Source organism: Ambystoma mexicanum, chromosome 1p (assembly GCF_040938575.1).
Source record: "Ambystoma mexicanum isolate Mex_15411 chromosome 1p, UKY_AmexF1_1, whole genome shotgun sequence".
In the NCBI taxonomy this organism is placed as follows: Eukaryota; Metazoa; Chordata; class Amphibia; order Caudata; family Ambystomatidae; genus Ambystoma; species Ambystoma mexicanum.
In genome coordinates this window covers 1,016,571,649-1,016,596,235 of record NC_090921.1, presented here as the reverse complement: position 1 = coordinate 1,016,596,235, position 24,587 = coordinate 1,016,571,649, and the positions used below count along the sequence as shown (strand labels likewise).

At 47.1% G+C, this 24,587-nt stretch overlaps 1 protein-coding gene across 4 annotated transcripts in view; it reads right to left on the bottom strand.

The window, feature by feature from the left end:
- Positions 1 to 24,587, bottom strand: part of TSNAXIP1 (translin associated factor X interacting protein 1) — a 1,023,806-nt gene that overhangs the window by 213,385 nt on the left and 785,834 nt on the right. For all 4 annotated transcript variants that reach the window (XM_069655260.1, XM_069655269.1, XM_069655286.1 and 1 more), the window contains one exon: positions 10,497 to 10,625. In XM_069655260.1, coding sequence (XP_069511361.1) covers positions 10,497 to 10,625 — 129 coding nt within the window. The remainder of the gene's footprint in view (positions 1 to 10,496; positions 10,626 to 24,587) is intronic.

Below are 24,587 nucleotides of genomic sequence, written 5' to 3'. Positions count from 1 at the left end.
GGTGCATTGCACAACCCGAAGGGCATCACCTGGTATTCGAATAACCCGTACTTGGTGTGAAAGGCAGTCTTACATTCATCGCCTTTCTTTACGCGTACCAGATGATATGCCCCTCGGAGGTCTAACTTAGTGTAGATACAAGCATCCTTTACTTGGTCTAGTAATTCGGGGATCAGAGGCAATGGGTATCGGGTTTTTACTGTAATCTGATTTAATGCGCGGTAGTCTATGCACGTTCTAAGGTCACCTTCCTTTTTAGGCACGAAGAATAGAGCTGAGGATGCAGGAGATTTGTATGGACGAATGAAGCCATTAGCAAGGTATTGGTCCAGATATTGTCGTAGGTGAAGATTTTCAGGTTCCGTAAGGGCGTAGATTCTACTGCATGGAGGTTGAGCACCGGGTACTAGGTCAATTTGACAATCGTATGATCTGTGAGGTGGTAAGGTATTTGCCTGTTCTTTTTGAAAAACATCCTGAAATTCTTGATATTCCTGAGGTAACTGCACAACTGGATTAGTAATGGTGGCCAGGCTTTTGTTCAATGTTTTTTCCAGGTAACAGGTGTGTGCACAATCTGGGAAGGTCACTCTCTTCTCTCGCCAATCAATACAAGGATTATGTGTTTCCAACCATGGCATTCCCAGAATTATTTGGAATTGCGGGGCCTTGATTAAATCAAACACAATAGTTTCTCGATGCCCATCTTGACCCAACAGTGTCAGCTCAGTAGTGGAATGAGTTACAGGCCCAGAGGCAATTTCAGTTCCATCGACTGTGGTGATGACATCCGAAGCAGTCTTTTTGCAAAGGGGTAGATTCCTCCTTGAGGCCAATTTGTGATACGTGATATACGTGATGGCTGCCTTCGATCAATTAGGACCATTGGTATAATTAGGTGGGAGGTCTGAGTGTCCTTCTTTAAGCTCGGAAAGCAAACCTCTACGCTTGTCGGGCGTGGTCGTTTCCCAAATCAGGCTCTATTTGACTTTTGTCAGCAACTCCTACTACTTTCTTGGGTGTTTTTTTAGGGCAATCCCGTAGAAAATGTCCTGCGGTTCCACAGTACAGACACAATTGCATCTGCCGTCTCTTTTCTGTTTCCTTTTGAGTTAAGGGTCCTTGAACCCCCCCAATCTGCATAGGTTCTGATGTATCTGTTCCTTTGGGGGTGACATTGGGTTTAACCCATACCCGACTCTCGAATTTAGCTCGCTCAGCCTTTCTATTCTGAAGTCGGTGGTCTAACTGGACCATTAAGTCTATATATTCTGCGCAATCCTGAGGTGGGTTCAAACTTGAGCCAAAACATCTTTGAGTACTCCCCTAAGTCCACGATGAAATAATTTGTTTCTCCTCAGGCCATCTGGTTTCCACCATCAACCTATTGAAGGTTGCGATATAGGTTAGCAGATCCCGATTACCCTGTCGAAGGGATAAAAGTTCGTTATCCAGGGCTTGTCCCTGTGAATGTCTGGCGAATAGTCTTTCCATGCTTCTTTGAAAACCCCGAAAATCCCGAAGAAGAGGATCACCCTGGTTGACTAGTGGAATTGAGCAGTCAGCTGCGCTGCCACTAAGATATGATAGTACAAAGGCTACTTTGGCTTGGTCATTTGGAAAAGCGCCAGGTCTGCATAAAATGTGCAAACGGCATTGATTCATAAACACTGCAAACCTTTTTGGGTCCCCAGCAAAGCGTTCGGGTGGAGCTAAAGGAATAGCCCCTGGTAGGATTACTTGCACAGGATTGCTCGATGAAACAGGAGCTGGGTTCCCCCCCCCGAGTCCAGGTAGGGGGTGTTTGCCTAGCTCGATTTTGTAGCAGTCGTCTAGCAAGATCATCTGTGCGTTCCTTTGACACAATCAGTTCTCTCCTGAGGGCATTAGTCTCTTGGCGCGCAGAGTGCATTTCTGCCCTAAGTTCCCCTAATAATTTGGCTAGTTGGTCTGTTTCGGAGGTTTCCATAACGCCCGGGTGGGAATTTGTAGATAGGCTTCGTGTTCTGTTACGCTCACCTGGCTCCCACAGGGGCGTCGATCGGACCCGGACAGCTGCCACCTCCTCCAACGTGAAGCGTAGTGCAGAGATGACAGACTGGACTGGACCGCCTAATCTCGTCTGCTTGACCCGTAGAAATATTCTCCTGCAAGTGGAGAAAGGGATTCAGCCACCCGTGGATTTTAGTAATGGCACCCCACTGTTCTCCCCACTAATCACCACTGATATTCACTTTCTGTAAGCTCACCTTATGTTTGTAAATGATGAACTCTCCATCCTGCGTGGAATGCAGGGGCGCGTAGATACCAGTTACTTCACTGGTTTGAGGGCGTTGGAAGAGTTCCGGATGAATATTGACTCCGAGGTTCCAGGCGAGAACCCGTAAGTATAAAGTTCAAAGAGTTCAATATGTCCAATGTTCACTCTTGTACATTCCTTTCTTGTGTTGCAGCTGGGTCCAAGGGAAGATTGTCTTCTGGCAGCTGATGGTGTTGAGGTAAGAGTCTGTATTACCCAACACTGTCCGGCAAAAGATGCGTGTGTTTAAATTGCTGGTTTCTCTCTCCTTACAGGTGCGGCGTAAGAAGTTGCGGTTTGTTACAGAATAATGCCTCCGGTTGTTAATCAGGTAAGTCTATGGTGGAGAGGTTGTATTTGTTGGCTCTCTCGGCTCACCTTATGTTTCTTTTGTCCCCTAGATGGTGGAATTCGGCGGAGAAAATGATGGAGGCTGCGCGGGATCGAAAAATGCTGTGAGGACTGGTGAGTATGGCGCGGCGCTGCAGCTGGCGATGCGACGTGTGTAGAATAATGTCCTTTTCAAGTTCGAAGACGTGATGGATCCGGAATTCAGGTAAGGATTGAAATAATATCTGTTTTCCAACCTTTCCTTCTTCTTTCTTCTATTGCTAGGAGCTCTGGATTTGAGACGGGCGTGGCTGAAGACTGGATGCTGACTGCAGGCACGGTGAGCGTTACGCTGCTGGATGCAGAATAACACGAAGCATGTGCTGCTGTTCGGGCGTGGTTTAAATAGCCTCCAAAGTCGTTCCAGGTAAGGTAAGAAGTCCCTAGAACCACACCCGAGTAAAAAATAGTCCCTGTAGAAAAATAGTCCCATCCAGGCCTCACATTGGCTTGGATTCATTTGCAGCATGGTCTGCATGAGGTAAGTAAAGTCTATGAGCCTGGTGCCTATGGCGCCAGGACTGATTTCTATTATGAGCCTGGTGCCTAAGGCGCCAAGACTGAACCCAGACAGCCCCCAGCCGGGGCTGCTGGGGTTTTATTAAATACCTGGATGCCTGCTCCCGGGGCTGATGGGCTTGATCCGGATGCCCGGGGATAGGCATCATGACAACCGTAGTGCCTCCTGATTCCTAAGTCTCCAGACATCTTCAACCTCCCACGTTTGACACATGTCCCACTGTTTGCCCATCCCCTTAGTTACCAAGTGGTGGGAGCCCCCTGTGCGGTGCGGGCTCAGGTTCATGACTGCATTGAAGTCCACAGCCCAGATGATATCCCCAGGTGGGAGTCCGCCCAAGCGAAGGTCTATCCACTCAAGGGTTGCTACAGTGTCTTGATTCAGGCCATACTAGTTGATTAAGGTGTAGAGTCGACCCTGCATAGTTCCTTGTACTATTAGACCCCTTATAATAGACCCCTTCCCTCCTGGTCCTTGATTGTGGTAATCACAACCCCAACAAATCAGCATCGTCCCTACTCCCCCTTAACAAACTTGAGCTTCTGCTTGAGGGGTAGCTATATATGCTGAGCCATCCTCAGCACCTCGGCTATATAAACATTTGTTCCCCGGCCATTGTCGGTACTCTTCCCTCACCCATGTCGTCTAGTGACCACGAGTAGGGAAAAGTTATGTCAACTGCGGTGTCACCCGTTATTTCCCCATGTCTGGGGTTCTGTGGAAACTGTTCAAGGAAAGCATTAGCTTCATCCGGAGTGTGGAAGAACAGTGTGCATTGCCCAAGTTCTATTCGTAGTTTGGCCGGAAACAACATGGCATAGCGTATGCCTCTCTCTGCAGTCTTTTCTTCACATCTATGTACGTTCTCTGAGATGCTTGGACCTTGTCAGAAAGGTCCAGAAAAAGTGTAATGTTGTCTCCCTTGTATGTCAAGGTTCCCTTTTCCCTAGCTTTGCGAAGAGCTAGATCTCTGTCCCGGTAGTTTACCATTCATGCTATGATCGGGTGTTGGGGGGCCCTGGGTATCGGCCTCCTCCCGCCTGGTATCTGGTGCGCTATTTTCACAATAAATACTGCAGAGAATTCTTCTGATCCCAATGCTTCTCTCAGGATCTCTTTGACTAATGGTTCCAGGGATCTTTGCTCCAACTCTTCAGGCACTACTATTATTCACTGATTATTCTTTCTGGATCTAGATTCGAGGTGTTCATGTTTTTCGGCCAGTTCTTTTATTGCCCGTTTCACTTGTGTCATTTCCCTAGATGTCGACGAAGATTCATCTTCAACCGTAGAAATTCGTCCTTCTGCTTCATCCAATCTCTCTCTGTGCTTGTCAAAGCAGACCTGCAAGTGGTCCACCTTACAGGTTAAAGTGTCCATCTTCCCACCGATAGACTGTATGCTTTTTGGGGCTGATTGAACATCTCCTTATTCTCGCGGAACTCGACTGAGGTGTTGCGGGTCATGGATTGAGCACTCCCGTCATGTAAATCGTCCATGGTTTTATTATTTTTGTCTGGGAGAGGGTGTCAAATTGAAGTTTGGATTGCTGTTTCCCCCCCTTTACTCACTTTTGACATCTTGCCAGGTATATGACTGTTTTTCACTCTGCAGGCCTTGCTTCACCTTTTGAGCCCAATTTCCCAGTGTAAGTTACAGTTGTTCCGCCTAATGACTGTTAACACGGGTCCGACCCCCTGTTAAAGTTTTCGTATGGCTGCTGTTCCCAGCTCCAATTATTCAGCTCACAAACTACTTTTCAGAAGTGTCTGAGTGAGCACTGCGTTTGTATTCCGATGAGTTTTTCCTTTCTCCACTTTCTCAAGTACTATTATGTTCTACTGATCATTTGCTATTATGGTGGGTCTGGATCCATAAAGCAGATCGCTGTTCCTGTGGGGCGCACCAGTTCAATACGAATATAACACTATTGGAGGGAGGGGGATTTATGTCCCTGGGTAGTGCTTCTGCCTCGGGTCCATACTTGGTGAGGCCAGTTTTCAGCTCATACAAGGATCAATGGCCTGCAGGTTCTCTGTTTGTTCCCCTAATTTTGTAGGTATAGGTGATACTCCTCCAAGCAGCTGCCAATGGACCCGTAGCTGCCCATGTCTGGACCTAGAGGGCATGGAGGGGAGAGTGGCCCCGGTTCCGCACCCCGGGACATCCTATTCTCCAAAACGGTCTTGTTGTCAGTCAGGTTGGCAAGTACCTTGATGTGTGCCCAACGTCTGCTTGCGGGCCGCTTCGTGTCAGCTCACCTGTTGTGGGCTTCTTCCTTGCTGTGTGTGGCTGTTCCCCTAGTCATGCGGCTCGGATCGATCTACTGGCTTCAACTGGGTAGCTCCTTGGTTCTCCCCCGTGGGGTTCGCAGGCCGTTCCTGGCCCTTCAGGTGGTCCCAATAAAAACCATTATTCAACATTAACAATGGCCTTGTTGGACTAAGGTGATAACACCCAAAGGTAACTAAGTGGATTCTAGTCATCACAACATTTTTGTGAGGTTATTAGAGAAGTGAGGGAAATATTTTTGCATCCATTAATAAATCCTCTTCTTTCTATATGATTTTCCTTGATTTAAGTCAGGGTTTATTAATTGATGTAAAAATGTTTTGCATATACTGATAAAAATTTGTGAGCTCCAAGTATCTCTGTCTAAATACATGATGACATGGTGATATTTGTGGACTATCTGACCTTGTGCGTGCAAAGGTGGGAAGGTGGTTTTTTTGTGGATTCCTGTGCACACTTGTCACGCCCATGCACTCGCCCCCAACCACACACTCGTATCACCTAACTGGCGCTTTCAGCTATCATGCTTTCCACCCACATCAGCAGGGGAGGCACGGCAGGCGGGAGACCACGGCGGGCAGACCCGCCTCTTTTTGCCCCTTTCCGGGATGGCGGTTGCCATGGCGCCTCCTCCACACCCAGCAACACCAGCATACCAGGAAGCGCCGGCAACACCAATCGCTGGCCGCTTTGCACTCCGCGTAACGCGCACGAGCGGTCACGTGATGCGTCACTTGACTCCGCTCGCAGCTTCAAAAGAAGCCAGCAAATGCAGCGCGTTGCTTCACAGCTACGTCTTCTGGAGGACTGCTAGGCGTTACTTTCTGCATCTTGTTACTATCCTTACCTCGACCACTGAACGTTTTCTTGGATTTGCATTTGGATTCCCATTGGACTTTGGCGTGCTCTCTGACTCCCCGGATCATCTTAACCTCTGTTTGGACACTGGACTTGGCTCTGGATTGCCCTCCTGTTCCCCAGTTCTTGAACCACGGATTGCTTTGAAGATTTGCCACAGATCACGTTCTTGCTTCACTCAGGTGTTTTCCGGAGTGCCAACTGCATCAGCCCAGCCTGCTGTTGGTTCCCCCTGCTGTATGTGTAGGTCTCCTACCTATTCTACGACCCTTTAGGTAAGCTGGTGTCACTGTATCTTGTTTGCTCCCCTTGCCAATTGTTTTTGGGCGTTTCCTTGATTCTAACCCTTTGCCTTACAGCACTCAGGGGTCCTTCCGGCGTTCCCGGTACCAGGCTGACAACGACACTCAACACCTGTGGCCTCAAGGATTGCTAGGGCAGTTAAATTTTACCTGCTCGAGCGGTACTTGGGGACGGAGGCATTACATAACTGCACGACCATCTAGTCTGACCCCTCGTGATAGAACAGCACTATTATTAATTGTCCTCCTCCACACAGCCCCCGAAAAAAGAGGACTCTTTCACTCTGTACTATATATCCCTTCAGGTGGTCCTCCATGACCCAGGGTGGCCAGTTATTTGCAGCTCCTGATTGTTCTTTCAGCTGCGCACCCGTTTCTCACTGGGCTGATATCTGGTCAGACACCTGTCTAGACAGCACCACCCCTGCTCTCAGGGCCATGGCGCACCTTCTTCTGCTGGATGACCGATTCTCCCTTGAGCCAGGTCGCAGCCCTCTCCGGTGCGACAGGCCCTCTCTGTTCTTATTTTATCTCTCGTTGTGCTCACCGCCTCGTGCCAGTTTTCGTGTCCTTCCTGGGACCGCCTCCTCTTTCAGGAAAGTTCCATGTATCGGTGCTAAGGCCGCGGTGCAGCGGTGCTCCGGTGGCGCTGTCTGTTTCTTGCTCCACTTCCCGGGGTCCTACTCGAGATTTCGCTTGAGTGTAGACGGGACCTTCACATTGCTTGATGCTGCATTAGGTCATTCAAATTGGCCAGGGAGTCGACAGGATCTTGTGCAGATTTAGTGAGGGGCAGAGAGCTCAAGGGCTCATGGCCATCTTGGCCGGGCTCTCTAGCACCCTCTCTGACCATAATTCTTAAGACAAGGGGGATCCCTCCTTATGTCTTGATTAGATTTTCCGGTATTTCTAAAATGAGGGAGATCACTCCTGATATCTGGATTAGACTGGTCGGTATTTCTGAGTCGAGTGAGATTAATCCCAAGACTTTCTTCAGTTTTACAACAATTACTGAGATGAGGGAGATCACTCCTGAGGCTTTGATTAGCTTTATAACAATTACTGGGACTAGGGAGATCACTCCCAATGCACTTCTCACTGACAGTGTCACTCTTGGCACTTCTCCACCAACCACTGTGATGAGGGCGACCCCTTCTGATGCTTTGACCAGCTTTGCAAGAATTACTGAGACGAGGGAGATCACGCCAGAGACTTTCGTTATTCTCCCCCAAACCCATACCGGGTCTACCGTGGTCCCTGTTAATTCTTTCTTCCTGGGACCACGTTGCCTGTTCTTCCTAGAATGTTGGGGCTGCTCTTCTACATAAGTCATTCGTCGCCGCTCTTTCCTTGTTTCTCTCTACCCCGCTTCAGTTCTCCAGGGCCTCCAGGTTCACCTGTAGCTGCGTTAAGGGACCTATCGCGCCTTGAAACACTTGTGTATAGGCACGTTATAAATGCCATATCATATCATAATCGGTCTACCTCGCTGAAGTCACGCTACCGTTAATCGGATTATCACTTCTGCATTAGTCGTGCCTCCTAACTCCCAGGCTTCCTCCGACCTTCCAGCCACGTCCTCTCGACTGAGAACTTGCTTCTCCGTCCGGCATCCTGGTTGGCAGGTTTGAACTTCCCGGGCAGCTGCATCTTCACGCTGGCTTCTCTCTGGTTACCCTAGTTCCCTTTCTGGCAGTTCTTTGTTTATTTTTATGGTTGGTAACTGGGTCCCCTCCCAGCGCAATATCAAAGTCCCTTCTCTGTATCAATGATGCACTCTTAAGGCCTCCTCTAGCCACCTCGTCTCAGAACTTTGGGTATCACATGAAAGAGTAGTTTGTATAACTCCCGTAATCATCATCTTCCCAATATTTCCATAAGACAATGAATTAGGTTTTGAAGGAAGAAAAGGAGGAGTGTCACAATAACATACAGCAGTAGTGTCAGAGGCTTTTCTTACAGATCTTAGGGATTTTGGGGATTCAAAGGTAGAGGGTTAGGGAGTTCTACCATGGAATGGGAGTCACCATCCCCATGAGGGAAGTCCCTCCCTGTGAGATCCTCCTGCTTTAACAACCCCTAGGTGGAATATCGGGTAGTGGCCCCACCTCCCGAGACTCACAGGGAAGGACTCCCCCATGGGGAGAGTGACATGATCCCACGATTTAATGGGCTTAGCACTTCACACATTAGAAAACAATGTTGTATTTGCTTGCACACAGTTTTATGTGGACATATTTGTTTATTTTAGAATTTTTAGCACACAACATCTAATTTCACCAACATATGCCTTAATTTAAAACAGTTGTGTTTCTCCTTTATTATTAATGCTCAATTTGTATGCTCTAATGGTATTGAGATTACCCACGTTATTTCTAATATCCAGAATGGGGTTGTCATTTTGGACATTGTGTAAAGTAGCTTCTGAAAATGCCCTTTAACCGGAGATGACATGATTTGATATGGCATTTATAACGCGCCTATAGACCAGTGTTTCAAAGCGCGACGAGGCAAGGGCGGGGAACAGAGGGAAGACAGAGACAAAGATCTTACTAGGCCAGGTGACATTGAGATAACGCAAGTGCAGGGGAAGGGGAAAAGTGCAGGGGGAAAGAGGGAAGGGGTTGTGCAGTACATGGGAATGACAGTAAAAATAAATAGATAAATAAAGCAAAGTAAAAGTGCGGCCAGCTGGTGGCAAGTGCAAGGGTAAGAACAGACATCAGGTGTCAAGTGCTGGTAGGCGGCTGTAGGGATACAGAAAACAGTCCCCAAGTGCGGGGGATCCCATGGAAGCAGTGCAGGGGTGAAACTGGCAAGGGAGAGGACCTCAGCCCGAGATCAGAGAGTAGCCAGGTGACCAGTGCAGTTTCAGTTTCAGCCAGGATTTCAGCAGGGGAGAGGAGAGAAAGCAGAAGCAAAGAGGAAGGATTTGAGGTGCTTCCGGAACTGGAGATGGTTCTCCTCAAGTTTCAGGAAGGCAGGCAGGCTGTTCCAGAGGGAGGCCCCAGACTAAGAAAGAGATCTACCACCAACTCGTTGCTTGGAGAAGCGGCTGACACTGAGGGAGTTGGAGGCAGATGAGCAAATTGCTTGAGAAGGAAGATATTTGGGAAGAGAGAGTTGAAGGTATTGAGGCCCCAGATGGCCTTGTGGACAATGTAGAGGGTGCAGCACAATGCATGATGCTGCAGCACATAATTGTAAGCAGCAACTGGAATATGTAGACATCCAATCGGCACCCTCCTTTGCCGGGCGTGTAACAGTATGGGAGTGAATGCTGCTTCCCTGCTCTACAGATACTATTGTCTCCCTCAGCCCAGCTTGCAATCACTGCCCCTGCACGCCACCCACACCTCTCTCCCTTACCCCCCCACAATTCCCCAATCCCATTGCCAGCACCCACACTTAACTGAGCTGTTTGCTCTATTGCTACCTCCTTCCTACTCCATGCCACCATGTAGACCAATAAAGGGCTCACTTCCATGCCCCAGCTGTGAGCCCATGGAGGTCATCTTCATAAAAGAGCACTTTAAAAAAATAACGACTGTTAGCACCTAATGCAACATGTCTGCATGCTAACAGCATAACTTTATGTCTTCATGGGTGGATTTAGCCATAAACAGCCCCAAGCCCTCGCTGAGGCCCAAGAGAATTGACCCTTAATGGCCAAGCCTGCCAATGAACCCAGGAATTAATGCTACACAGCACAACCTGGTTTCGTTATCTGAATAAATTACTAACCAGTCCATACATACTGAGGTGCAGATGGTTAGAAAAAGGTCTACTGACATGGTAACAAACCTTCTTACAATGAAAGCCATAATCCACGTACCTCTTTATCAGATGCTACTTTCTCCTTCCAGACTTCTCGGATTAGGTTCACCACGTCTTGTTTGCTCAGGTTCAGGTTTTTGACCTGGCCCTCCTGACGCAGATGGACTGCAACACTCTCGCCTTTTCCCTGCAAATAGGAAGAGAAATATAAGCAGGAAAGAGGAGAAAGTGAAGGCATTGCAATAGAAAAAGAAAGGAATAACAAACAAGCACGGACAAAGGCAATAAGTCTGAATAATTTAATGAGATGATATGGTATTTATAACGCGCCTATACACAAATGTTTCTAGGCGTCACAAGACAAGGAGGGGAGACGGAGGGATGACAAGACAAACTATCTCACTAGGCCTTCTGACATCACATCGTGCAAGCGCAATGAGAAGTACAGGGGAGAAGGTATGGGGAAAAGTGCAGGCAAGGGGTACGAGGGGAAGTGCAGTCAGGGCAGCAGAGCTCAGAGTAAATGTGAGGATGGCAGAAGACTACACAGGTGCAAGTCCCAGATCAGTAGTGCTGGGTACGCCAGAAGGCAGTGCAGGTAAATTAGCAGGGGAGGGGGAGAGAGAAGGACGAAGTTAAGAGGAAGGTCTTGAGCAGCTTCCGGAAACTTCAGGTAATTCAGCTCAAGTCTGAGAGGGGCAGGGAGGCCATTTCAGAGGGAGGCACCTGCAGAGTAGAGAGATGTTTCCCCCACTCTCTGTTTGGAGAAGCATCTGAACCGCAGACAGTTTGAGGTAGCTGAGCAGAGGGCTCTAGAAGGAAGGTATTTAGGAAGAGTGTGGGATATTGAGAGGACCACAGCCCCAGAAAGCCGTGTGGATGACGCAGAGGGTCTTGAACTTGATCCTCACGGGCACCGGGAGCCAGCGGAGAGATTTCAGAGCTGGAGCGATGTGGGTCCCTGGGCTTGAGGCCAATGAGAAGTCTTGCAGTCCACTTCTGGATTAGTTGAAGAGGGCGAAGAGTAGAGTTAGTAAGATTGAGAAAGAGGCTGTTGCAGTATTCCACCCTGGAGAGAACTAGAGCTCTGGAGACAGTGAGCCTCTGGGGGAAGGTAAGAAGTGGGCCTTCTTGGCAAGATCAGTGATGTGTGGAGAGAAGGAGAGAGTGGAGTTGAAGATGATGCCAAGGTTTTTTGCCTCACAGGGTGGGGAGGGGGACCAAGGAGGGCAGCCTGAGGGACAGAGGAAAAGCGGGAGCAGGGGCCCCAATGAGAAGTATCTCTGTCTAACATGCGTTAAGGCAGAGGTCGATGGAGGCGCACCATCTGTGAATAGCGGCTAGACAGTCAGGAATGAGTGAGGAGGGAGAGGAGGTGGAGGGTAGCCTGAAAGAAAGCTGTGTGTCATCTGCATAAAACTGAAAGTTAGAGGAGAAAGTAGAGATCAGGGGGGGGGCAGATAGACATTGAAGAGCCAGGGTGAGAAGATGGAGCCCTGGGGAACACCACATGTGGAAAGAGAGGTGGTGGGGAGAAAGGATTCAAGTTGGACCTGGGTGGGTCGGTCCAAGAGGAAGGAGGTCAGCCACGCCAGAGCCTGACCAGTGATGCCAAGGTTCACACTGAGACGGTTGATCAGGGTGGTGTGATTGACTGTGTCAAAGGCAGAGGAAAAGTCAAGGACAGAGTGAGAGCTCGAGTCAAGGTTGGAGAGCAGATCTTCACGGGAGTTCAGGAGAGCAGTTTCCATGCCTCTGGTCGATCTGAAGCCAGACTGAGGGTCATGGAGATAGCCAGCAGATTCAGTGTGGAGGTTTAGCTGAGAGATGGCCAGTTTCTCAATGAGTGTGCCCAGGAAAGGAATAATAGAGATCAGACGATAGCTGGCCATGAAGGAAGGATCAGCAGAAGGCTTTTTCAGGAGGGGTGCACAAGGGAGTGGTGGAGAAGAGAGGGTAAACATCCAGTGGCAAAGGAATTATTGCAGAAATCGGCCAAGGCTGGAGCGGGGGAAACAATGTTGTCCTTAATGGTTCTGGAGGAGCAGGGGAGCACCTCTTTGGATGAAATTTTCGTAGACCGAACTTGTCTAGAAACATCATCAGGTGTTGTAGGAGAGAGAGAGGAGAGAAGGAGAGGAGAGGGAAGGGTGGTCGGAGGGGGCCTGCGAGAGGTAGAGGGAGAGAGATGAGTAGAGGAGGATAGGGTGGACAGGATGTCCCGTGTTTTTTACTTTTTTTAAATTTGTATTTGGTTTATTGAAAACCTTTACAAAGTACAAAAAACAGGGCAAAGCATAAAGAAAAAAAGAACAACGAATATTTAAAACGTAGATAAGTAAATTAAAATGTCTACCAGGTTCACGACTTGGAATGACATAAAACATGTAAAACATTGACAGCTATTATTTTCTTTCAATTTTCCCAATTCCCCTTATTCTATACTTTTCCCTCCCTTAGTTTACCTTCTTCCTCTATATTAAATGGATTCCAAGAATTGATGAATGCTGCCACAGTCACAGCTTCTGAGATTCTCACTGCATTCAGCAGTATTTTCCACAACTGTTTCACCTCAAGCACTCCACACAACTCCATTTTCTTTCTAAAATATACATTTCTCTCTCAGTTTAAAGCCTCACATTCCATGAACAAATGCTCAATTGATTTTATCTTTGCAGAATCCACACCATGTTTCAGTCGGATCTATCAATCAACACCTTATTAAGATCTCCCTCGCGGGGAATAAGTTCCAGCGCAACCTCATGATGAGTGAACGATGATTTTGGTTTGGGAATTGGTTCAAATAAGGTGCTTTATCTCCTCTAGACTTGTGCTTGTGGGACAAATAACTAAGGGAAGGGTAACCGTGGAACGAATTGATGGTAATCATCCAGTCCCACTTAAACAGCAGCTTCTTGACCTTCTTCGGATTGTCCCTCAACACTTCACTGTCAAGACAAATGTCACTCAACGTAGATTCACAATTAGCTCTCAACTTTCCAGAAATGTATACCTATTATGCGTTACGTCCTTTCTTAGTTTTAAGGCGAGACTCATGCCCATGTACAAGTTATCAATATTTGCTGATATCATTTTTTGATAAAGGGACCGGCTTTGCTAATTCACAATGGCTTTTTCAAAGAGAGGATACCCAACTCATATCTCATAGCGGCTTCTGGGACACAGTTTGGGCTCCTCAACACCTGTCTCCACATTATCCCCTCAATTGTGTCCAGCCAGGTGTTTAATTTGTCAGAAAAGGAAGCAGGTGACCCTCTCCAGAAAGAACATGGCATGATAACCTGTTCTGTGGTTTTTTCCCACTTTTAGAGTTTGCAGCCATCGCTTTTTGCTCACTGTACCTTTCACAGATGGGAAATTTCCATTTGCATATCAGTCTTTGTCCCGTGCACATGGGCACTCCAGTGCCGAAATGCTATGGCAATTCCCTTCTGAACAAGAGAACCAACAGCAACCCCATACACGTGTTTCAGCCTTGTTGGCCCTCAACAGAGAGGTGGAGCTGTGCCTCTCTGAGCACAGTGAAAGGGCCCTTAAATGCAGCGGTAACAGTATTACCTCTGCATTTAAGGGCCCTATCAAGAGATGGGGCGCTAAATGGGCTGTTTTACCTCCAGCTTTTTTCTGGAGGTGAAAATCCCATTTAGCGCCCTGTACTACCGCCGGCTGTATTAGCGCGCAGTAATAGCACCAAAAATGCTCCAATGGGGAATGGGGATTTACCGTTAACACCCAACCCATGATCCGGCTGTGTTAGGTAAGCTTTTCATAGTAATGATAAATCTTCCTGACCTGTGTCAACCCCAGATCTTTTTGATTTTACTGGTGGATTATTTTTCCTTATACCTCTGAGTGGGAACCTTTTCCCACATTCACAGATCTTTTACTCTTTTTATGGGTATCATTTTTTAGACTCTCCATAATGTCTTTTAAAAGTTATCCTCTTTGACAACTTTTTGGCAATATGTGCCTATTGTTGCTGTGTTGCCCTATGGGCTCAGCTTTTAACTTTCTCTGGCTAACCTTGTAAGAACTACAGTTCCCAAGGGTAGAAAGGATCTATGGATCCCTTTTACATTTTATTAAGTGAGACCAGCACCCCTCCACCTTATGTGGAGTGCTGGGGAGATGCTGAGTATCCCCGTTCTCATTTTAAATGTAACATTTATGTCAATGGCAGTGATACCTTTTATTAATTTGGTGCATCTTTACTGCTGGCTATGTGCACAGCCCCGATAAAGGTACCCATGGGTGCTCATTTTACCAAAATGGCCCGGTCTTGTTTTTTCGCCATTTTAGTGTTACTTGCCCTTTCTTGTTCCTTCCCCTGACATCCAGCCTGTGAAATCCCCTTTGTGCAATTTTTATCACTGGCGGGAGTCCTGTGGACTCCCCGCCCAGGCTCCAGAGTGTCTGTGAAGGCAGGAAGCAAGGGAGGAGTCCAGAACTCTGCAGCCCTTTGTCTTTCAGCCTGAGTGTGTGATTCTAGTTCAAACTGGAAGGTTGGCTGTCTTGAAAGGTTTGCCAACCCCCCCAAGTTTGAATGTTGCAAGGCTGTTTGATTGGCTGTGTCCCTGCATAAAAGTCTGAACCTGGAAGCTGAAGAGGTAGTCGACCACTTCAACCAAAAACAAAGAGGGTGATGAAGGAAAATCGGCTGGGACAATTTCCAGCGACTGAAGAGCCTGCTGTGTAACCGGAGCCTCCTCTAGCCTTCATTCCAATCGACCCTCAGACTCTGAAAACGATGATGCCGACCAAGAGCCTGGTGAGACCCGCTAGAGTCAAGAAGACCTGCATATTTAGCCATCCCACGCCGAGCTGCGACCTTGCGGGCCTGCAGTACCTTAATACCCTGGTACCTCGAGCCATTGTGCAGTGCATGGTCTTCTGAATTCCGAATCTCACTGAAACTTCGTGAGCATCCTGCTGGATCTCCAGAGGCACGATTCCAGTCCAAAAAGTCCCCTCACCAGAGTGCTGGACCTTGCAAACGACAAGAATCCGACCAGCGATATGCTGTCGTCTTCTGCGCTCCTGAAAAGGCACCAAATCCACAGAACTGCATCCAGCCACAAGGAAAACCTTGCCTAGAGCATTACCCGTTGATCCCTGCTGCAAAATCCCTTCCAAGGTCTTGTTTTCTGTCACCACGACAAGGAATCCACTGACTGGGTTTTGGGTTGCAGATCCTGTCTGAAAAATCTTCTTCTGTGCTGAGGTACTGTGCTGGCTTGGATATTTACTTACCTTAAGTCTCTTGTGATTACTGTGTAGTTTTGGGGTGTTTATTGTGATTGGGAGGACTCTCGTCAGTTCACCTAGGCCCTTGCTGGAATCCTACTAGAGTGTTTTCTGTGAAGCCCCTCGACCCTCAACTAACTTTAAAGTAAAATACTCACCTGTTTGAACAATCTTCCTTAGGAACTCTGAATGTTGCTACTTAAGAAAACTAGCCTGACACTGCCTGTTGGACACAAGACTCTAGTGACCCCCCCTTCTGCCACTGAGAACACTCATGCTCCAAGAATAAGGCAAAGACTTTGAAGAATTGGGCCTTTTGCCTAGAAAAGAAAATACGTGTTTAAATGTTACTTGTAAAAGATTTGGTTGGTAACTGTAACTCTGAGAGTGAACAGTTACAAAAGTTATTACTTACCTTAGAAATGTTCTGCCATTCTGAAAAGTATATATAAGGTTGGTTTACTTACCTTAGAAATGTTCTGCCATTCTGAAAAGTAGATATAAGGTTATTTGACTCACCTGTGAATTGGTTGTGCCGCTTCGCCAAAAGTAATGCTTTTGGTTTCACTTCACTATTCCTGTTAGGATAAATGTATGAGTGTCCCCCAAGTGGGTCTTGCTTCACCTTACTTGCTGTTAGCCTGTCCAGAATAAGTCGGCATTAGGTTTTACCTAGAATAACCGTGAGTCATTCATAAAGTGTAACACAAGGTTTTGCTTTGCCTGGTCTGTTGTAGACAGACACAAAGAGTCTTCGGTTTACACTTGCATTTAAGTTGCTTATAGCTCCTGTAAAAAGTGTATAGGGTTTACTTACCTTGAGTATAACTATGTTATCGTAAAATAAGTTAGAGTTATTGCTTCCCTTAGTCTGTCAACTGAATATTACACCCCAAGGTCCAAGTCCCCCAGAATAACTGTGTTATCCTGAATTGGAGTTGTAGGTTTATACTGTTGCTAGAATCTGTGTTTCACTAGATCAGAAAAGTATATTGTCCAGTTGATATTACTATGTGATTTCTTGCTGAGCGTCACGGTAAAAGTGATAGAATCTACTACCCTGATATTACTGAAAGTAATATAAAAATTAACTATTGGTTTGACTTCCGTAGAACTCCTGTTAGGTGTTCCAAATAAGGTTATATGCTTTGGTCTGTGTACCTTCAAGCATAGCGTTGTATTTTTATAAATGTGGTTATATATAATGTGATAGTACTTATTTCCCCCAAGATGTATCTGGGATTACTTGTATTTAAATAAACCATTTACTTTTACAACACATTGGGCCTCATCGCGAGTTTGGCGGTAACCCTTAAATGCGCCGGTAACGCTATTACTGCCACATTTAAGGGTCTGCCAAATCACGGGTCTGGCAGGATTTACACCCAGCTCAGAGCTGGGGGTAAATCTGCTGCGCATTTGCCGATTTTCGGTGCTATTACCGCTGACAGTAGTAGCGCCGAAAATTCCCCATTGGGCCCAATGGGGAATGGCGAATTCGCGAAAGGGCTCAATTGGGAATTAATGTGCACGGCCACATGTCACAAGGCCTAGTAGGACCACGACAGTTAATAGTAAAGGGGTCGTTGGTGGCAACCTTGTGTAGTTAGTGGAAAGGTATGATGAGGTGAAAAACCAGAGGCGAAGTTTGAGGAGCCGAACTGGCACCGATCCTGATGAAGCGTCTGGCGAATTGAAGGGGGAGGAGGGTGGAGAGTTACAACGCTATAACGCTATAAGTATGTATTTATCCCATTACCCTTAATAATTTGGCATCAAGACACACAAGTCAGCTTACTATCCCTTGTCAGCAACGTGTGTAATTTCGGCGACACAGATTGCACCCTTTAGCACAATACCAGATCCGTTGTCAAGGCAGTGAACTTTGGTTGCTGTATTTAAATTTTTCATCACCAATATGAAGAGAAACTGACAGCAACTCTTCACAGTGTGCCGCAACAGGAAAGCCATACAGCCCATGCACAAGAGTTTGGCTGAGCCAAGCACCTGGTGACGTACAGGGATTGAGAGAGCTCTCTGGGTGAAGCTATCAGCCTGAGGTTCTCCTCCTTGGCACCCATCAGCACCTACCTCCCAGGCCCTCCTCCAGCACTTCCCTCCTGGATCCTCCTCCAGCACTAGTCCACTCCTCTGCTGCCCCTTCCATAGCACTTCTCCTCAACGCACATGCACGGCCGAATGTCACAAGGCCTGGTAGGACCACGACTGTATTTCACTGTTTCTTGCCACTGTTATTATTTCCCCTGTTCCCTTCCCATTTATGTTATGTTATGTTATGTTATTTTGCACTTATATAGCGCCTTATATACCATTGGTATGGTCTGAAGGCGCTGGTAGGTTGAACGCCCTTGGGAACCGAAGTTCAGATCAGTAGAGAGTAGGGAGAGTCAAAAGGTGCGTGTGAGCACCGGGTATGTGTGCAGCTTGTGCGGTACTCGTGTAATAGCTGCTTCTTATCGGTAGGTGTGGTGGTTGAGGGATCAGGAGAATGTGTTCGTTCTTGCAGGATTTATCCAGAACGGATGTGGCTGCGTTAGGCCTGAGGAAAACGCCTGGCTGGGGGTGTGAGACCAGCAGTGTTTACATAGAATGATGTGGAGTAAGCGGCGGATTCGTATGAGAACAGTTATACCGAATGGTGTCATAGTATCTCTGTGTTCTAGTTGAGTGGTGATGTAAAGGAGAGAGTAAGCGTGGTGGTGTGATATGATGGGTTATATGCTCTTTCAATGTGCAAACTTCTAAATGCAAGTTTCCCAGAGAGGCTAATGGGCGAACTTCTAAGTACAATTTTCCACACAGAGGTTATTGGGAACACTTCTAAATTCAATTTATCAGAGAGGCTATTTGGCACACTTCTACGTGCAACACTCACAGAGGCTATTGGGTACACTTCTAAATGCAATTTTCACGGAGCGTCTACTGGGCACCCTTCTAAATTCAATTTTCCAGAGAGGCTATTGGGCAAACTTCTAAATGCAACTTTCCAGAGTGTCTATTGGATACACTTCTATAATTAACTTTCACAGATGCTATTGGTAGCGCTTCTAAATGCAACTTTCACAGCATGGTTATTGGGCATACTTCTAAATGCAGCTTTCATTTAGCCTTGTGGTGCTTGGAAACACAGTTCTGTTGAATAAAGCGCCTTACAAATGCTCCATAAAATAAAAAAATTAGAATAAAAATGTAACCCGAAGGTGGGTGTTAGGATAAAATCTGGGTAGCAATGCCTCGGTCCTTCATCCTTCTGTTAGTGTTCTATACTTTATAAGTAGTCAACGCGATCCCTTATTCCTCTGGCTATTCCAATGTGGTCCTCCACTGAATGTGCTAAATGGACAGCAGGCAGTGCTGTGAACCAGTGTCCTATCTTCAGAATTCTATTATTCTTTGATGCAAACCTGTGGAACAGTGCGAGGGCAAATAGCCTCCGGCCTTAGCTCTCTTTCATCGTCTCGGAAGTAGGTTTCCAAAATGTATTACCAAAGTTAATGCTTCCAAGCCAATGTTAGTCTGTTATAGACAACTACAAAAAAACGTAAATCGCTACACTCCCGAGTCACAAACTCGAGGCGCACACCACATCATGCAGGCAAACGAAGAATGCATTTATATATTTACAATATTGGTTCTTGTACTCAATACCATCCCTCAATGTACCGCTTTTCAGCAAATCTAATTCATAGTGTCCCTCCTCCTGAATTGTAAATGGTTATCATACATTTCCCAACACAGAGCTCTGAATATAAACATATTAATTCTCCTCTTCTCAATACATCTTGAAGAATTCCGGGATAACTTCATCCTCTTTGCAGAAATAACCTCTTGTCTAGCATACATCATTTGAAGAACTCCGATCAAGTAGGTCCTTGAAACTTTGCTCACTACCATGGCTCTCAGTATGCTTTGCCAAACTTTGTCCCATTAATTAATTGTAATTATGGGCCTTAAAAGGCAATGGTTCCTCGAAACATCCAACAAGTTAATACTCACACTCATTGATTCAGCCTTCTGCCGACCTCCTAGCCTTTACAGGAAGCATACCAATAAGACCAAGAACTCAGAGGGCTCTCAAGAACAATATAGTAATGTACGGAAATGTTCCTGAAAGGTTCCAGACTGTGACGCCTTGGGCTCTTCACTGCTGCGGCCTGGGGCTAATCACCTGGCAACTGTACCCTCGCTGGAGGCTGCGGCATGCAGGATTTGGCCGGCGGGCTGGAGGCAGAGGATCTGGACACAGTCTCCTTGTCTGGCACAGGAATCCTGGGGAGATGCGGTGCATGGGCGCGGCCATTGCGGGATGCACCGCACATGCTCGGAGGCCCAGACACAACCTCTGTGCGCTTGCGCTATGCTCACAGCGTCCTGCATTGCCAGGCAACGACGCCCGCTAAGATGATAGGGTCGAAGGGGCAGCAGGCTAGTTAAACCCAGCTCTCCATGACACGGGTACGTCTCAATATGCTCCGTATGTTCGCTCCTCTGGGGAATTACCTAGTGCCTGTTTGCCTGCCTTTTGCAGACAGCCTTGCCCTTTTCCTGCCTGGGCTGTTTCTCCCCTGCTCTGTTTCTCCTTCTGTTTGGAGACTGCCTTGCCTTGGTCTCCCTTCTCCTGCCTTGCCTTGGTCTCCCTTCTCCTGCCTTGCCTTGGTCTCCTTTCTCCTGCCTTGCCTTGGTCTCCCTTCTCCTGCCTTGCCTTGGTCTCCCTTCTCCTGCCTTGCCCGGTCTCCCTTCTCCTGCCTTGCGTTGGTCTCCCTTCTCCTGCCTTGCGTTGGTCTCCCTTCTCCTGCCTTGCCCTGGTCTCCTTTCTCCTGCCTTGCCCTGGTCTCCTTTCTCCTGCCTTACCTTGGTCTCCCTTCTCCTGCCTTGCGTTGGTCTCCCTTCTCCTGCCTTGCCTCGGTCTCCCTTCTCCTGCCTTGCCCTGGTCTCCCTTCTCCTGCCTTGCCCTGGTCTCCCTTCTCCTGCCCTGCCTTGGTCTCCCTTCTCCTGCCTTGCCTTGGTCTCCTTCTCCTGCCTTGCCCTGGTATCCCTTCTCCTGCCTTGCCTTGGTCTCCCTTCTCCTGCCGTGCCCTGGTCTCCCTTCTCCTGCCTTGCCCTGGTCTGCCTTCTCCTGCCTTGCCTTGGTCTCCCTTCTCCTGCCTTGCCCTGGTCTCCCTTCTCCTGCCTTGCCCTGGTATCCCTTCTCCTACTTTGCCTTGGTCTCCCTTCTCCTGTCTTGCCTTGGTCTCCCTTCTCCTGCCTTGCCTTGGTCTCCTTTCTCCTGCCTTGCCTTGGTCTCCCTTCTCCTGCCTTGCCCTGGTCTCCTTTCTCCTGCCTTACCTTGGTCTCCCTTCTCCTGCCTTGCGTTGGTCTCCCTTTTCCTGCCTTGCCTCGGTCTCCCTTCTCCTGCCTTGCCCTGGTCTCCCTTCTCCTGCCTTGCCCTGGTCTCCCTTCTCCTGCCCTGCCTTGGTCTCCCTTCTCCTGCCTTGCCTTGGTCTCCTTCTCCTGCCTTGCCCTGGTATCCCTTCTCCTGCCTTGCCTTGGTCTCCCTTCTCCTGCCTTGCCCTGGTCTCCCTTCTCCTGCCTTGCCCTGGTCTGCCTTCTCCTGCCTTGCCTTGGTCTCCCTTCTCCTGCTTTGCCCTGGTCTCCCTTCTCCTGCCTTGCCCTGGTATCCCTTCTCCTACTTTGCCTTGGTCTCCCTTCTCCTGTCTTGCCTTGGTCTCCCTTCTCCTGCCTTGCCTTGGTCTCCTTTCTCCTGCCTTGCCCTGGTCTCCCTTCTCCTGCCTTGCCCTGGTCTCCCTTCTCCTGCCTTGGCTTGGTCTCCCTTCTCCTGCCTTGCCTTGGTCTCCCTTCTACTGCCTCCAGCCATTGCCTTCCTGCCTTGTTATCCAGTTCCTCTGGCAATCGTTTTCCACTTACTGGACTGCCTTTCTGGTGTTATCCAACATCTAGTGCACCAGCGTTACCAGCTTTCCAGGCCAGCGCCCTGCACTGTCCTCACGCCACGTAAATCAGGGAACAGCTGCATCGTGGCGTGGGGAGTTGGTCCTCGGGAGCCTGTTCTGTCTTTCCGAATTGAGGGGGGAACTCAGGGGTCAGGCTCCACTTCATATTGACCACAGGTTGGAATAATGAAGAACAAAAGAAGACCCAGAAACAAAAACAAAAAACGCCATGGACCCGGACCAACTGTGACCAGGTACTTGACACAGACATTGGATACCTACTGGGTCACAGTCCCCTGCAAAACCTACTGTTATCAACCACTATCTGTTGCTCGAGGTGGCCCGTTGCTGGTCCAAAAGGATTGAATCCCTAACCAGAGCCTGATTGCTAAGAGAAACATCCCAGTCAATCTTCCATAGCTCGTGTGCAAATGACGCTACACAAGACAAAATATATCAGAGCCATATCTACCAACTGTGTAGCCCTAGAGACATGCTCAAGCTTTTTCGAAATCTCCACCAGACATAGCCTGCTGAGTTGCAAAGTGTCTCTTTTTCTTTTATTACGGTGAGGCAAAGGTAGAAAACATGACCACAGGCTTGACCTTGCACAGAGTGCTCTTTTCTCTGTCTACTATGGGAGATGCCTAACCTATGCGGATGAGACAGTCATTCTAGATAAGCCTGCAGATGTCTATCTGTCTATATCCGGAAACAAATGGAGTATGCATTAATACCTCTAAAACTAAAATTATGACCATTGGTAAAAAGACCTATGGTGGTACAACTTTCAGCTGGCCCTGGGTGACATCCGCATGGAACAAGCTACTAACTATAAATTCTTGGGCATCCATATATTAAGGCCACTCCGTCTCTTACTTACTTCGCAGATGCTATACTTCTGCAGTCTTGGAAGAAGTATCTGACAATTAAGAAAGTGATAGACAATTGCAGTGGCTGCCTAATAGAGGCTAAGCTTATGATTACAACATTTCAATCATCCCTGGCATATTGTATGCCCTGGAAACTCTACCGGAGAAGGCCACTAATTGTTAGCCTAAAATGGAGGCTAAAATCCTGCGTTCTTTTTTGGGCCTCCCTGGGTCTGTTCCAGTGGAGGCCATCAGATTAGAGCTGGGTTTGCAGTGATTGAGGTCACTTTGGATGGTGACAGTATGTAGGCTATGGGTTAAAGCCAAATTTGGCAGGCCAGCAGTGAATATGTTGTTGAGCCAAACGCGGGCACATGCAAGACGATTCTCACGTAGTATTTGGTATAAGGACTTGGATAAAAATGGTTAATTCCCATTGTGTAGATATTGGCTTGCACTGCTCGTCTCAGCAAGAACTGCCTTTATTTTTCAATAAATTAGGAATAAAAATTCAAGACCGCGTGCAGTCCCTTGCGCATTTGGCTAACCTTCGGAAATATGTGGTTTATTCTCAGCAGGGTATGTTCAGTGAAACGCTCCGGAGCTATCTAGTTAAATTGCGTACTCCTCTGTTGATACGTTTTATCCTATATTTACGTTTTAATATTCTACCAGTGCTGGCCAATACTGGAGCATGGACAGGTATTCCAATGGAAGCAAGGCTATGTCGCCTATGTAGATCACAAGTGGAATCTGCACACCACATATTCACGCAATGTCCAGCATTGAGCGCGAACTATGAGAAAGGATATTCCTAATTTACGTTTTACTGGTCTGATCAGTTTTGGAGTTCGCTATACGGAGCAAGGTCACTAGTTTTGACTGCTGCTGCTTTTTACATATGGCAGAGGGCCAAACATACGACAGACTCTGATATTGTGTAAATTGATTGAATGATATTAACACTTTTATTGTTATTTAACTTGGTTGCTGATGTTGTACTTTATTGCGTAAAGGTGTTATCCTTAGCTGTAATTCCATATATCTATGTATTAGTGTAAAAGGTTGTTTTGCAACCATATGCACTTAAATAGATAAAAATAAAAATATAGAAGAAAGGCTGTCTCCTGACAAGCGTGAAAAGGGAAAATCACATGCTTAGAGAAGGTTTGTTTATCTAAAGCAAAATGAAAGCCATTTAATTGGGTAATAATAACACCTTAATAGTGCTTAGGAGTGTGAGAAACCCGGCCCTAACTGCTATATAGAACTTGATAATATTATTATTATTATTATGAATTATTAGATCCACTATTAATCCTGAATTCCACCATATTGTCTGCCCAAGACCCAAAGCAGAAGCAAAGGTCCCCTAACATTCCTACCAATCACATTTACACCCTTCACTGGGGCTCCCTCCTCCTACCAATGAACTTAAAGCAAACTGACAGGGTAGTGAATCAGGTCTAGTATATACTCAGCAGAGAACTGTTTTAAATTGGGAACAGGGTATTCTGTGTCCAGTAGCGTTGAGACAGAATTTTACAAAAGCGCATCAGCCGCGTGGTTAGTGGTCTGTGGCAAACCCTGGAGCCATAGAATATATAGAGACTATAAAGATACCACTGGCACTTCATGCTTAGCCTCTCTGGGAAAATCAAAATTATGTCCGAGTATACGTTGTATACAAAAATGCATTTGCAAAGCAACTCTTGAAAGGAGTGTTCCAGATTCTTATCATTCTTGATTTGTGAGTTTATTCACTCATAGTATATCTTGCATTGAAATAGCCATCAAGTGTTTCGACTCTCCGTATTTTTCAAGGTTGCATATGCATTCATTATAGTCATTTTACATGTATATGTTAGTATTTGAGCCACATTAATTGTTATATACAAATTGCACAATTCGGGTGCCATTGCAAATAGATACAATAAAGTTCATTAATACATTCCAGAAGGACATTATTCAAGGGGAAAGGAGGGAAGATGAACAGGCATATTGATTTATGGAAAATCGGATTCTTAAATTGTCCAACGAACATAGTAGTCTCCATTAATT